Source organism: Acomys minous (assembly GCF_964271855.1).
Source record: "Acomys minous genome assembly, chromosome: 2".
Classification (NCBI taxonomy): Eukaryota; Metazoa; Chordata; class Mammalia; order Rodentia; family Muridae; genus Acomys; species Acomys minous.
Genome location: NC_140484.1, coordinates 85,865,356 through 85,880,145, shown reverse-complemented (window position 1 = coordinate 85,880,145; position 14,790 = coordinate 85,865,356). Strand labels below are relative to the sequence as shown.

Below are 14,790 nucleotides of genomic sequence, written 5' to 3'. Positions count from 1 at the left end.
TCTTGTTCTTTGGCATTTTATTTCAAAATTGCAGCAAATACAGAGAGGGAGAGAAAAAAAAAATCACGGAGAGCACCGGGGATCCGGCCTGAGAACGGAGATAGAGAAAAGGCCGGGGGGTTCTCCCTTGAACACCAGAACGCGGAGCAGCTGAGCCCTGAGACGCAAAATTTGAGGCGGGGTCCAAATTGCCTGGGTCCCGCCCTTAAGGCTTTGGAGTGTATGGACCACATGAGGGCGCCAGAGACCGAGCTGTCTGGCCAGACCTTTTCCTATTGCACTTCTTGTGAGTTTCTGGGAGGCAAGGACGCTGGACTGAGGGCGGATCCAACCAGTGAGGGCACAGCCCATAGTGTCACACCGGAAACATCCAATCATGGGCACTGGCTCCGTACTGCGGGAGAACGGAGTTGCCAAATTGAGACAACTGCACTACATCTCCCAGCAAGCCCCGGAGCATCGTGAGCTGAGCTCAGATAGTTTCGCCCCAGTGCCTTACGGGAACTGTAGTCCTTGACCCGGAAGCCCACCACCAACAATTCCATAGGGACATCAAAGCAGGGAGTTGCGGTGCCTTTGAAGGCTCTCAGGAAGCGGCATTTTCAGCTAAGATGTGTAGTGTTAGGTGCCAACATGGGGCCAGGATACCCAGTCACCTCGGGCCCAGCTCATAGGGAAATGAGCCCAGAAGGTCTCTGGAAACGAGCGCTCTTGGCTCACAAGAAAGGGAATGCTCTAGAGGCTCTGTGGGAGGAAGCCTTCCGAAACAGGGAGGGTCAAGGGAGGAAGGCTTGCCAAGCCAAAGGGACCGACCAGAGGCCCAGGGAGTAGTGGGAGGCCTATTTTTGTGGCAATGGCCCAGAGGCTCATGAAAAAGCATTCTGTCTTTAGAACCTAGAGCCATCAGAGACTCTACGCCTCCGGAAGCATAGAAAATTCCCGTGCTTCTGGCCACAGCTATTCAGAGAGAGGATCCCTAATCACAGTTACTGCTCCCGTGCTAATGAGCTCACCTGAATAGCCTTCAACTCCTTCTGGAAGCGAAGGATGAGCTCCGGCCCGTTCTCCATGGTGGGAATGTGGAGTTGCTGAGGAAAGGGGCCATGAGGATGGGGCACAACCCCCCTTTTTCTCTCCCACCTACCCTGGCAGCTCCGCCTCACGTCTCACCTTGTCTTCGTACAGGATCTGATGCACCGGGCAGACCTGACAAGCGGTGCCTGACCCGAAGACTTCCCGAACACGGCCCTCCTCCAGCGCCTGCTTCAGTTCCTTCATGGTGATTTTACGTTCGGCCACCCGGAACTCACCCTGCAGAACATGGGGGCAGCCACACTCCTGTACCCAGACTCCTGCCCTGCTGCAGACCACGATCACTCCCTCCCCAAAGCTGCTGGGGAAGGACAGAGGCTCAAGGGCGGGAGACACCCAGAGGGGATGGCAGTGGGCCCAGCTTCCATCACAGCTCAGACACTACGGTCCCAAGATGCAGGTGCCACAAAGGCCCTACCCAAGTCCTGGCCAGATCCAGCAGGCTTTGTCGAACCACTCCAGGCAGGATGATGCCATCCAGGGGCGGGGTTGCCAGCTCCAGCACTGTCAGGGATGACAGACGGGGTCACTGCCTCCCACCCCTTACATGGTCTCCCCTTTCTTTTAGATGCCACCTTGCAGCCCCGTAGGAATCAGGCAGGACATCATGCGGGGTGTGGGTTGGGTCATGAAAGGCTCACCCCCGTCTTCATGAGTCCAGTAGACAAAGATGTTCATGGTGCCCACCTCAGTGAGCTGGTGGTCTGGCCCGTAGAGCCAGAGGACTTGCTCACAACCTTTCTTCTGGGCTTCTTGTTGTACAGCCACGGTGGGCCCGTAATTCCTGGGGGGGGGGGGGGAGAGCAGCCTGGTCAGACTGGGCAAAGGATCCCCCATACACCCCACAACACAGCCAAGGGGGAGAGTCTTGTTCCCCCAACTGACAGCCTTCCCGTGGCTTGCCACACCTGCAGAGCTAAATTCTTTTTTGATGTTGTTTGTGTGTTTGTTTTTTGTTTTTCGAGACAGGGTTTCTCTGTGTAACAGCTCTGGCTGTCCTGGAACTTGCTCTGTAGACCAGGCTGGCCTCGAACTCACAGAGATCCACCTGCCTCTGCCTTCCCCCTGCTGGGATTAAAGGTGTGCGTCACCACGTGCGGCTCAGGGCTGAATTCTTAACCTAATAGGTCAGGGTTGGCGCCCTTGCCTGCCTCCAGCTCCTCTGCTCTCTACCTTCTGAGATTAAAGTCACAGTGACTGGCTGCTTTTCCTTGCTTTACTCTACTTGTCTTTTTTGGGTTTTTTTTCTTTCTTTCTTTCTTTCTTTTTTTCTTGGTTTTGGCTTTGGTTTTTTGGTCTTTCTGAGACAGGGTTTCTCTGTGGAGCCCTGGCTGTCCTGGACTCACTTTATAGACCAGGCTGGCCTCGAACTCACAGAGATCCACCTGCCTCTGCCTCCCTGAGTGCTGGGGTTACAGGCGTGCGCCACCGTGCTCAGCCGGTTTTGGTATTTTCTGAGACAGGGTTTCTCCGTGCAGCCCTGGCTGTCCTGGAACTCACTCTGTGGACCAGGCTATCTCTGCCTCTGGAACACTAGGATTAAAGCTGGGTTGTTTTTGTTTTGAGTCATGGGCTTTGGTAACAGAGGTTAGCCTCAAAATCACTATGTAGCTGGAGCTAGCCTTCTTGTCCCCACTTCTCAAGTGTTGGAGTTACAGCTATGCACCCCGACCGTGGCTTTCATCCTGTTTTAATCTATAGTGTGTTACTCACACCAGACTTTCCCTCTGACTCCCTCATACAAAGCTCCCGCTGTCCCAGGACAGGATCAAAGCCCATGTTCTGAGCCTTGTGCAAAAACTGGTCTTGTTTGTCTCCCTGTGTAATGGTAATGCTACCCCACCAGCCCACTTAGGACGGCCCAGCATTAGAAAGTGACTGCCAGGCTGGAGAGATGGCTCAGAGGGTAAGAGCACTGCCTGCTCTTCCGAAGGTCCTGAGTTCAATTCCCAGCAACCACACGGTGGCTCACAACCATCTATAGTGAGATCTGGTGCCCTCTTCTGGTGTGCAGGCACACATGCAAGCAAAACACAGTATACTTAATAAATACATAAATCTTTAAAAAAAAAAAGAAAGAAAGAAAGAAAGAAAGTGACTGCCGCCGTTTTTTCTTCTTCCGGTAATGGGTTTTGAACTCAGGATCTTCCACATGCTGGGCTAATATTCTTACCACTGAGCTTTGCCCCAACCCTCACTTGGGGATTCTAGGCCTAAGCTCTACTGCTGACTCGGGCACCTATGTGCGTGAGTGCACACACACACACACACACACACACACACACACACACACACACACACACACACACACACCCTGCTTTCTTGTGTAGTCCTCCTGCCTCAGGCTACTGAGGAGCTATGACCATATGGCATACATGGCTGTGTGCCGCCATGCCTGGCTTCTCTAACTCCCTTTGCAGCCAAGAAGGCACAGGTGAAGTGTTACCGCTTACACGGAGCTTTCACAAGACCCTGTGAACCCTGCTTTGGGGCTCCCAGACCTGAACACTAGGGTGCCCTCCAGCCCAGCTGCCCTGGGGGTCGGGGCTGGCTTGGGTTCATCTGTGTCACCAGCTGCAGCCAACACATGGCCCGACACCCATAAGACCCCATGGATGGGTTCTGAGAGAAAACGGAACAACCTCCCCATGCGGCCACACTTCCTGTTCCAACATGCCAGTGGCTTACACCCGACCTAATCCCAGGAGACTTAGCCACCTCCTCACAACCTATTATGCCAGGGCCTTTGGCAACGGGGAACGGTGGGAAGTCCATGGGGTCAACCTGAGGACTGAGGCCCAAGCAACACAGGGAGCTATGCAGGGAGACAGCGCAGCACAGGTGACCCGGAAGAGAAGGAAGCGCTGAGGGGAGAGCCTCGCTTTCTCAGGTTTCCAGGGGGCTCTGTTTAGTCTTCCCCCATGACCCTCCCATCACAGGGAAAGCGCCCCGCCCTTTCTCTTTGCACCTTTAGTGTCAGGCACCAGGGATAACAAAGGACACAAAGAGTGCGGAGCCAGTGGCAACGGCTTTCCATCCCAGAAGCCAGGCACAGCCCCAACCAAGGTGCACCAAAGCTTGCCCTCTCACAGCATTCCACACACACACACACACACACCCCCACCCCCGGCCAGGGCACAACCACCTGGGGATGAAGAAAGCTACTTACCCGCCCACCTTGTAGTCACCGACCCCACCTATCCAGGCTCTGATGAACGTGGGGTCAGCCAGGAGGGAGACAGGTGTCATGGAGTCCCCGGGGAAGTAGGAGCCCACAGGGCAAAGGATGACGAACAGCAGAGCTTGTGTGACAGCACCGACCCCCAGCGAGGGCTATGATGGGCAGAGGGGCGACATCAGACCAACAAGTCCACACTCCTGGCCTCCTCCCCCTTCAGAACCCCGGGCTCCAGGCTCTGCCTTGGTGTTCCCCCATGGCAGTTCCCCAGGCTAGCATCTCCCGCGGCACGCTCACCTCATTTCCGATCAGCACAGGCCGCACATAGAGGCTCGCGCCATTGCCTTCGGGGACCCAGTCTTTGTCCACTTCAATGAGCCGGCGGATGCACTCTAGTAACTCCTGCTTGTCGAAGCCCTGGGTGGAGCCCACGGGAGTCAGAAGTACAGCCCCGCCCTACCACCCTCCGCCCTCTTTCCTAGGACAGACTGGCCACTCACTGGCAGGCAGAGGCGCCTCGCAGAACGGAGCATCCTGTCCATGTTGAGCCAGGGCCGGAAGAGGCGGACCTGCTGGTCCCTGCCTTTGAATGCTTTCAAGCCCTCGAAGAGCTGCAGGGACAGGCAGGGGAAGGATGCTCAGGGTTGAGGCACACAGCATCAGCATAGCGAGAGACACGCAGATACAGGTGGAGACAGAGAAGGACAGAGTGACAGAGACTCGGGAGGCACAGGGCAAGGCAGGCATGTAGTTCAAGTCTCTTATCTCAGCCACCCAGGGGCGCGGGGAGGACACCATGCCTAGTGAAGGCCAGCCTGAGGGAAGTCCCGCCTCCAGGGTGAGGTCTAATCTCAGAAGCACTCGGTGCAAGACAGAAAGGTCACTTAACACACAAAGTGCTCCCACATGGCTTTGGCTTTTTGTTTGCTTTTGTTTTATATTCTGGTTTCTTTTTGTTTTATATTCCGAGATAGGGTTTCTCTGTGTACCCGTGGCTGTCCTGGACTTGTAGACCAGGCTGGCCTTGAACTCACAGAGATCTGCCTGCCCCCCTGCATCCTGAATGTTGGGATTAAAGGTCTGTACCACCATGCCCCACATTCCTACATCGTTTTTAAAAATCTATGCTAGGGAGGAGTGGCCTAGCGGTTTAGAGCACTGGCTGCTCTGCCAAAGGACCCGGGTTCAATTCCCAGCACTCACAGGGTGACTCACAATCATCTGTAACTCCAGGTCCAAGGGATCTGATGCCCTGTTCTGGCCTCTGCAGGAACTGTACACACAGTAAGTAGTACATACACACATACACACAATCTGTGTATACAATACACATAAAATAAAAACAAAATCTTTTTTAAAAATTCCACCTTTGTGGAAAACACAGCCTGAGAGACAGTTTACCGAAAAGGAAATGTCAATGGGTCTTTTTAAAAAGATGATATATTTTGTAATTCTTTTAAAATGTCATACATAAGTACTTCAATAGATGATATACTTGTCATAAGGACAATATCATTTATTTTACTTGAAATACTTTTAAGATTCATTTCATGAGCCTGGTCTACAAAGTGAGTCCAGGACAGCCAAGGATACACAGAGAAACCCTATCTCGAAAAACAAAAAACAAAAAACAAACAAAAAGATTCATTTTATGCCATTTGTGGTGGTGCACGCCTGTAATCCCAGCACTCCAGAGGCAGAGGCAGGTGGATCTCTGTGAGTTCCAGCCCAGTCTGGTCTACACAGAGAAAGCCTCCACAGAGAAACTGTCTTGAAAAAAAAAAGAGATTCGTTTTGTTTTTAGTTATGTATATGAGTGTGTGTTTGTGTCAGTGGGTGCATATGAGCTAGCGCCCATGGAGGCCAGAGGATCTAGTGTCCTGGAATTGAAGTTACAAGCTGCAAATTGCTTGAACTGGGTGCTAGGAACTGAACTCAGATCTTCTGCAAGAGCAGTGTGTGCTCTTAGCCTCAGTCCCCCAGCATCATTCATAATTGGGGAGAAAATGAAAATGAATGTGGAGACAGTTCAGTTAGTAAAGCAAACGCTGTCCTCACTAGGACCCGAGTTCAGTCTCAGGCGGCACAGCACCCACCTGCAGTCCCAGTGCCCAGGAGGCAGAGGCAGTCGGTCTCCGTGGGTTCGAGGCCAGCCTGGTCTACAGAGCAAGTTCTAAGACAACCAGGGATACATAGAGAAACCCTGTCTTGAAAAACCAAAAAGCAAGCAAGCAAACAAACAAAAAATTCACACCCACATATCAAACCCCAATATGGAGAGCAAGTGAGAAAGACACTCCCTGCTAATCCCTGGCTGTCCTGGACTCACTCTGTAGACCAGGCTGGCCTCAAACTCACAGTGATCCGCCTGCTTCTGCCTCCTGAGTGCTGGGATTAGAGGCGTGTGCATCAGCACTGCCTGGCAACTTTAAGAACATTTAACAACTCTTTGGCTATTGGAACATTTCTCAAAAATTGGCAAGGCTTCTTTCTAGGAAACAGGCTCAGGCAGTGAGTGTGGAAACTGACTCCATCTCTGAAGATAATAATGTATACCTGCCCTTTGACTCCCTAGGGGTAGACACTGGGCAGGGGGCACACTCGCACTAGGGGTAGACACTGGGCACAGGGGCACACTCGACTCCCTAGGGGTAGACACTGGGCAGGGGGCACACTCGACTCCCTAGGGGTAGACACTGGGCAGGGGGCACACTCGACTCCCTAGGGGTAGACACTGGGCAGGGGGCACACTCACACTAGGGGTAGACACTGGGCACAGGGGCACACTCGACTCCCTAGGGGTAGACACTGGGCAGGGGGCACACTCGCACTAGGGGTAGACACTGGGCACAGGGGCACACTCGACTCCCTAGGGGTAGACACTGGGCAGGGGGCACACTCGACTCCCTAGGGGTAGACACTGGGCAGGGGGCACACTCGACTCCCTAGGGGTAGACACTGGGCAGGGGGCACACTCGACTCCCTAGGGGTAGACACTGGGCAGGGGGCACACTCGACTCCCTAGGGGTAGACACTGGGCAGGGGGCACACTCGACTCCCTAGGGGTAGACACTGGGCAGGGGGCACACTCGACTCCCTAGGGGTAGACACTGGGCAGGGGGCACACTCGCACTAGGGGTAGACACTGGGCACAGGGGCACACTCGACTCCCTAGGGGTAGACACTGGGCAGGGGGCACACTCGACTCCCTAGGGGTAGACACTGGGCAGGGGGCACACTCACACTAGGGGTAGACACTGGGCAGGGGGCACACTCGACTCCCTAGGGGTAGACACTGGGCAGGGGGCACACTCGACTCCCTAGGGGTAGACACTGGGCAGGGGGCACACTCGCACTAGGGGTAGACACTGGGCAGGGGCACACTCGCACTAGGGGTAGACACTGGGCAGGGGGCACACTCGACTCCCTAGGGGTAGACACTGGGCAGGGGGCACACTCGACTCCCTAGGGGTAGACACTGGGCAGGGGCACACTCGCACTAGGGGTAGACACTGGGCAGGGGGCACACTCGACTCCCTAGGGGTAGACACTGGGCAGGGGGCACACTCACACTAGGGGTAGACACTGGGCACAGGGGCACACTCGACTCCCTAGGGGTAGACACTGGGCAGGGGGCACACTCGCATGTAGAGGGGTTGAGAAGGGCACCTGGTCTTTACTGCAACCTTCTTTATATCTCACGGGTTAAAAGAACCCAAATGCCCAACAGCAGGGCGCTGCCTACTGAGCTGCACTGTCAGATGTACTATCACGCTGCCAACAAAGATGGTGACTCCGTGAGGACTGTCACAGGCCCTAAGGCTCCAGCTCAGGGCTCTAGTCCTGCCTAGCCTCACCATCTTGCAGTCCCCCTGCCTCAGCGCCCTGACTGCCACAGGGCCCGAGAAGGTCTTACTATATACAGGCAGGCCCTGTCCCCGTTCAGAGTCGCTGAAGCTCCTCATCTCCTCTGCGGCCCTGGTGACATCCTAGGCCTCCTCTGCCACACTGAAACCGCACAGTGTCTGCCACCCTAGCTCTTCTGTCTTCTTAAGCTGCCCCCTCCCTGCGTTCTCATCTTTGACAGGAGGACCCTACCTTCTTTCAGAGTACAGAACTCTAGCAAAGTAAGGTCCGCTCCTCTCAGGAACCGACTGTTACCTGTTTGGTTCCCAGAACACAGGCGGTCTCAGGCAAAGGTGACAGACCCACAGAGAGAGAAAGGCACAAAGCATTCAGAGTGGTGAACTCAGTCAGATGCTAAGCAGAGAGAAGAGGCTGCTGGGTGGGAGAAGCTGAGCCAGGGAGGCTGGGCAGGGGAGGCTGAGCCAGGGAGGCTGGGCAGGGGAGGCTGGGCAGGGGAGGCTGGGCAGGGGAGGCTGAGCCAGGGAGGCTGAGCGGGGGAGGCTGAGCCAGGGAGGCTGGGCAGGGGAGGCTGAGCCAGGGAGGCTGAGTGGGGGAGGCTGAGCCAGGGAGGCTGGGCAGGGGAGGCTGAGCCAGGGAGGCTGGGCAGGGGAGGCTGAGCCAGGGAGGCTGGGCAGGGGAGGCTGAGCCAGGGAGGCTGGGCAGGGGAGGCTGAGCCAGGGAGGCTGGGCAGGGGAGGCTGAGCCAGGGAGGCTGGGCAGGGGAGGCTGAGCCAGGGAGGCTGGGCAGGGGAGGCTGAGCCAGGGAGGCTGGGCAGGGGAGGCTGAGCCAGGGAGGCTGGGCAGGGGAGGCTGAGCCAGGGAGGCTGGGCAGGGGAGGCTGAGCCAGGGAGGCTGAGTGGGGGAGGCTGAGCCAGGGAGGCTGGGCAGGGGAGGCTGAGCCAGGGAGGCTGAGTGGGGGAGGCTGAGCCAGGGAGGCTGGGCAGGGGAGGCTGGGCAGGGGAGGCTGGGGGGGGGAAGGGGGGGAGGCAGAGGCAGCCAGTCCCACCTGCAGGGAGTAGTGCAGGGCAGAGCAGGCGGGGTGCAGCGTGAGGTTCTGGAAGGGCTGGATCCTGGGAGGGCCCCAGCCTGCCTTCCTGGTCCACTCCACCATCAGCATGTGGTCTGTAAATGTCTTGCCAAACAGCAGCGGCTGGCTAGGGGCCGGCTTCTTCTGTGGCTCTCCGGTCACCTGAACCTGGAGGTCTGCGGCCTGAGAGAGGAAACAGCAGCAGCAGCAGCAACAACAACAACAACAACAATAAAAACAACAACCAGCATCCCAGGGGTCTGGAGTCAACAACATGAGAAACTCTCGCATTCATGGGGCCTCAGCTCAGACCCAAGAATACAGTGTTGTCTCCTCACAGTAGACAACCAGCCTCAAAGAGAGGCCTCCGTGCAGGTGCGACCTGTCCCCCCTCACACACAGGGGTCCGTCCAGACTCCTGGCTTCCTGCCTTAGACCCAGGGACTCCTTTTACCTTGAAGTTGGAGGTCACACATCTTCTGGGCCCATGCAGAAGCCAGGGAACAGAAAGAAGCTTCCGGGCCCAGACCTAGGGTTGAGAGAGACGTATGGCCAAAGTCAGAGCCGGAAAGAGCCGCCACTGTCTGCCACCTCTTGCTCAGGAGGGCCCTGAGCCCAGCTCTGGCACAGTTCCAGAACATTCTAGACAGAGCCTGTACTCTGCCCAAGTCTCTATCAGGATGGCTGTCCCTAGAAAGACCTAAGCCAGCTCCGGCCCCTCCGCCACTCAGGGCAGAGTCCACAGGGGCGTGCCTCCCACTAGAGAACTTTGGTCCCAGCTTATAGCCAGCTTAGACAAGACAACCAAGGACACTGAGCAGGTAAGGGGACACTCCTGGCTTGGGGGGCTCAAAACCTGAAGAGAATTAGAAACGAATGGGTCCTGTTTATCTCAGAATTCTGCAGCCCAGACACTAGACCTCCTCCCGACTTCCTTCAGAGCCAAGGGTAAAGGCCCATGTGCGTCTTAATCAAACCCAGAGCTTCAGACTCCAGGCCTCCTTTCTGTTTTTTGGGGTTTTTTGTTTTGTTTTGATTTTTCGAGACAGGGTTTCTCTGTGTAGCCTTGACTGCCCTGGATTCGCTTTGTAGACCAGGCTGGCCTCGAACTCACAGTGATTCGCCTGCTTCTGCCTCCCGAGTGCTTGGGATTACAGGCGTGCACCGCCACCACCCGGCTTAGGCTTCTTCCTTTTGACCCAGCGTTCCTCCTTAACCTTCCTCCCTCAGACACAGGAGACCTAATGCTTAATTTTTTTTTGTTTGTTTGTGTGTTTTTCAAATTTTGTTTTTTGTTTTCAGAGCTGAGGACCGAACCCAGGGCCTTGTGCTTACTAGGCAAGTGCTCTACCACTGAGCTAAATCCCCAACCCCAAAAGTCACATCTGAGTTTATTGGTTAATTTTTGTTTCTTTTTGTTGTTGTTGTTTGTTTGTTTGTTTGTTCTGGTTGTCCTGGACTAGCTTTGTAGAGCAGGCTGGCCTAGAACTCACAGAGATCCATGCGCCTCTGCCTAAGTACTGGCTTGTGTCCACTGCGCCTGGCTCTAACGGTGCTGACTCTTCAGGGAAATTGGTCAGCTGGCTGGCATCACCACAGCCAGCCCAGCCACGCAGCTGGGCACACACAGGGGACACGCACTGCTGCCGCCACAGGCTAGCCATTGTACACGTCCCTGCTGACCGTCCCTGAGGTTAGCGTGGAATTCAGGACCTGCTGTGCACAGGAGGGTGGTCCCTTCCTGTTGACCTTTGCCTTCCTGCTTTCCTCACCAAACCACGCAGAGGCAGCTGGGTTCTGAAATTGAGGAAGATGGGAGAACAGCCTGCTCCTGCTGGGAGAGCCGCTGTGATGGGAGAGTGCAGCAGAGGCCATTAGGAGAGTCTCAGAGGCTGTTTGGGTAAGTCTGGGCCAGGCTTTTTTTAAAAAAATTTTTCTCTTATGTGCATTGGTGTTCTGCCTGTTTGCATGTGTGTGTGAAGGAGTCAGATTTCCCCCGGAACTGGAGTTACAGACAGTTGTGAGCTGCCATGCGGGTGCTGGGAATTGAACTTGGGCCCTTTGGAAGAGCAGCCAGTGTTCTTAACATTGAGCCATCGCTCCAGCCCTAGACATTTTTTGTTTGTTTGTTTGTTTTGTTTTGCTTTTTGAGACAGGGTTTCTCTGTGTAGCCTGGGCTGTCCTGGACTCACTTTGTAGACCAGGCTGGCCTCGAACTCACAGCGATCCACCTGCCTCTGCCTCCCTGAGTGCTGGGATTAAAGGCGTGCGCCACCAACGCCCGGCTAGAATTTTTTTTCTTTTTTCTTTTTTTTTTTTCTTTTTTGGAGGGTAGGGGGATAGAGACAGGGTCTCACTAAGTTGCCCACTGCCCTCAAACACACTCGATCGCCCAGTGCTTGAAGTTAGGCTGTTCCTGCCTCAGACTTTGCATTAGCTGGGATGGCAGGCATGTGCCACCACACTTGGCTCTGAAAAGATGGGGGACGGGCATGCATGCACCATGTGATGGCCCATGTATACATTTGTGCGTGTGCCTATAGAGATCAAATTCAGATGTCATTCCTTGGGTGATTTCCACCCTGGTTTTTGTTTGTTTGCTTTGAGACAGGGTCTTACTATGTAGGCCTGGCTGTCTTGGAGCTCACTTTGTAGACCAGGCTGGCCCTGAACTCAGAGATCCTCCTGCCTTTGCCTCCCTAGTGCTGGGATTAAAGGTCTTTTTTAAAGACCTTGTCTTTAAAAAAAAAAAAAGGAAGGAAGGAAGGAAGTGCTCAGAGGAGTGCTGCCTGCTCTTCCAGAGGTCCTGAGTTCCACTCCCAGCAACTACATGGTGTCTCACAACCATCTATAATAAGATCTGGCACCCTCTTCTGGCCCGCTGGCACACATGCAGGTAGCACACTGTATATATAATAAATAAATAAATCTTAAAAAAAAAAAGAAAGGCCAAGAGATGTCAAAATAGATGATAATTATAAAGAGAAGGCTCCTGAGATGACTTCCTGGGTAAGGACACCTGTCGGCAAGCCTGAGGACCTAAGGCTGCTGCCTAGGACCCACTTCTTCCCGCCAACGAAGGACAGAACTCACCCAAGTTATCCTCTGACCTTCACACAGGCACCATGGCACATGTGGGTCCGCACACACGCACATACAGAATAGATTTTTTTTAAAAAGTTCCAGGTGGAGCTAAAGATATCCAGGAGAAAGGAGGTAGAAGACCATCACACAGCCTTGAGGCACAGAGGAGGCTTACGCCAAGGTCCAGAGATTGCCGCCAAGCCTTGGTGACACTGGAAGGTTCCCTCCTCTCCCTGAGCACTCCTCTAAAACCAGCATGCTCCTCTTGGCTCAGGGAACGCCCAGCCCCTACGGGGATTAAGCTCAAAGGAGGAGCCCAGATGGCAGGTGGGCTAATGAGAGAGCGTATAAAAGAGCAGGAGCAGAGTTAAGAAACTATGGGGTGGGGGCTGGAGAAATGGCTCAGAGGTTAAGAGCACTGGTTGTTCTCCCAAAGGTCCTGAGTTCAATTCCCAGCAACCTCGGTAATGATATCTGGTGCCCTCTTCTGGTGTGCAGGTGTACATAAAGACAGAAGACTGTATAAAATAATAAGTAAAATTTTAAAAATTAAAGGAGAGTGTGCAGAGCCGGGTTCTGTGTGATAGGGTGTTGTCACTTTCACATCCTAGACTCTCTGTCTCTCATGTTTGCTGTGTTTTGTTTTTTCAAGACACAGGGTTTCTCTGTATAGTCTTGGCTGTCCTGGACTTGCTTTGTAGACCAGGCTGGCCTTGAACTCACAGTGATCCACCTGCCTGTGTCCCACCCCCACCCCCAAGTCCTGAGCCACCGTGCCTGGCTAGGCTGCTGAATCTCAACACAGCCCAGGTGTCCATCAAATGTTGGGGTGGCCGTGACAAAGTTCCATTCTCCCATTACAGGTCAGCAGAGTTAGCAGTGCTGTCCCGTCTCAGACAACTGTCCCTACACCATGATTCCCCACTGCTCCTCTCATAACCCCTGGCTGTCCTCATCATAGGATAGACTCTCCATCAGACTTGTAGAAATCCAGTGTTCTCTGTATTACAACCTGTCACCTCAGGGCTGTTTCCTGCCTCATTGCAAACACATGTTCTCCCTCTACAGCCTAGGCTTGTCCTTGGCAACTCTAAGGGTTGTTTTTTCTCACATCCAAGAACTACCACAAAGTCAGTCTAGGCTAGTCCTTGCAAGATATCCTTGACAAGCCCCAGCCAGCAGCAGTCTCCTCTATACCCCAGGCAGCAATCTTCTCTATATTCCAGATTTCTCCATATGGACGGTCACCACTGGGTACTCATAGCTCTGAGGAGGCAAACGTTTCCCCAAGGTTATGTTCAACTCTTTGCACCCTCACTTATAAATCATCTAAAGATCACAGACTCTCAAGCTGAGCAGTGGTGGCACAAGACTAATCCCAGGACCCCGGAGGCAGGGAGATCTCTGAGTTCGAGGCCAGCCTGGTCTACAGAGCGAGTTCCAGGACTGCCAGGGCGACACAGAGAAAACCCTGTCTCGAAAAACCAAAGAAACGCTGCTGCTTAACACCACCACCGGTAAGCTCCGACTGGGGTACTCTTGCGGGGGGGGGGGGCGGGGGGGGTCTTTGTCATTTTGACAGACAGAAGCTTGCCTGAGATTACAAAACCAGGTACAAAGCCTCAGACACTCCACATATCAGTATTTGCTTTTTGTTCCAAGAAATAAGATCTTGGGTCCAATTCCCAGCTAAGACTCTGCCTAGTCAGTCATACAACAAGCCCCAGAGGTCCTGGGCCCCTTGTCAAAAGGAACCCAAGAACTACAGTACCTTAAAAACCCCGCAGGCTGCACGCCCCGGCCACAACTTCCCAGCACCCACTCCACCCAGTGCGTCCCCCACTACAGCCCTCCCCCGTGCTCCCCACTTCCGACCTCTCGTTTCAGGTACCTCCCGCACCCCACTCGCGTCTACCCACTCTGCCGCCCGTTAAAGCCCGGTACTCCTTTCCAAGGGTCCCCATTCGCCTCTGTGTCCCGCTGCGGAACCAGAGGCACCGAGGAATGCCGCCAAGCCGGAAAGGCTGCATGCCAGTGGTCCACCCGGAAGTGCGCCCCCCATCGGGTTCCCCGGAGCCCCCCCAGCGCCGGCCGCTCAGGCACCCACCTGCCCTAGTGCGGTCGCGGCCATGATCCGTGCGGCCCGTAACTGTGCCCGCCTGGGGCGCGGCCTGGTGAAGACATTCCGGCCCCGCCCTGCTCACGCCCCCTCCCGCAGAGCCGAGGGCTGCTCTCTGCGGGCCTGGCTTCTGCCAGGCGATGGGACCTCAGGGACCCAGGCTCTGCTGTGTACAGCACGCGCTGGGACAGCCCAGGACTGTGGTGCACCCTCCCTCCTGACCTCCTCCATGCCCGGCTCTTCTCCAGCCACACCCACGGGCTGCCAAGCATTTACCTTGGCTTTTGTTTTGCTTGAGGGCACTTGGGGACCGAACCTGTGGCCTCATGAATGTTAGGGGAGCGCTCTAACCCCTGAGAAAGCATCTCCAGACCTTAAAAAAAAA

The 14,790-nt window shown here is 54.8% G+C and overlaps 1 protein-coding gene and 1 long non-coding RNA gene across 4 annotated transcripts; one reads left to right on the top strand and one right to left on the bottom strand.

Annotated features, from left to right (window-relative positions):
• Positions 1-14,790, bottom strand: BCAT2 (branched chain amino acid transaminase 2). 2 transcript variants are annotated; one of them, XM_084765145.1, is made up of 11 exons: positions 14,394-14,790; positions 9,657-9,731; positions 9,182-9,385; positions 4,771-4,881; positions 4,568-4,687; positions 4,262-4,425; positions 1,734-1,876; positions 1,511-1,596; positions 1,171-1,311; positions 1,014-1,088; positions 1-394 (listed from the first exon to the last, which is right to left on the bottom strand). In XM_084765145.1, the coding sequence occupies exons 1-11, from the start codon at positions 14,415-14,417 to the stop codon at positions 356-358; spliced, it is 1,182 nt and encodes a 393-aa protein (XP_084621271.1). In that variant the 5' UTR covers positions 14,418-14,790; the 3' UTR covers positions 1-355. The 2 variants fall into 2 exon arrangements, with proteins under 2 accessions (XP_084621271.1, XP_084621272.1); XM_084765146.1 differs by lacking the exon at positions 14,394-14,790 and adding an exon at positions 14,206-14,387.
• On the top strand, positions 9,940-14,296 carry LOC311587903. 2 transcript variants are annotated; one of them, XR_014775996.1, is made up of 4 exons: positions 9,940-10,023; positions 10,987-11,102; positions 13,513-13,803; positions 14,174-14,296. It is a non-coding gene; the product is annotated as an uncharacterized lncRNA (long non-coding RNA). The 2 variants fall into 2 exon arrangements; XR_014775997.1 differs by lacking the exon at positions 9,940-10,023 and having other exon boundaries at positions 10,041-11,102.

Excerpts from the sequence above, each read along its gene's own strand:
- BCAT2 (XM_084765146.1), bottom strand. The coding sequence starts at position 14,316 with ATGCAGCCTTTCCGGCTTGGCGGCATTCCTCGGTGCCTCTGGTTCCGC. Across the intron at positions 1,877-4,261 it reads GGTGACTACAAGGTGGGCGG|GAATTACGGGCCCACCGTGG; the intron begins GTAAGTAGCTTT and ends CCCCCCCCCCAG. Across the intron at positions 1,312-1,510 it reads TGGATCTGGCCAGGACTTGG|GGTGAGTTCCGGGTGGCCGA; the intron begins GTAGGGCCTTTG and ends CATGTTCTGCAG.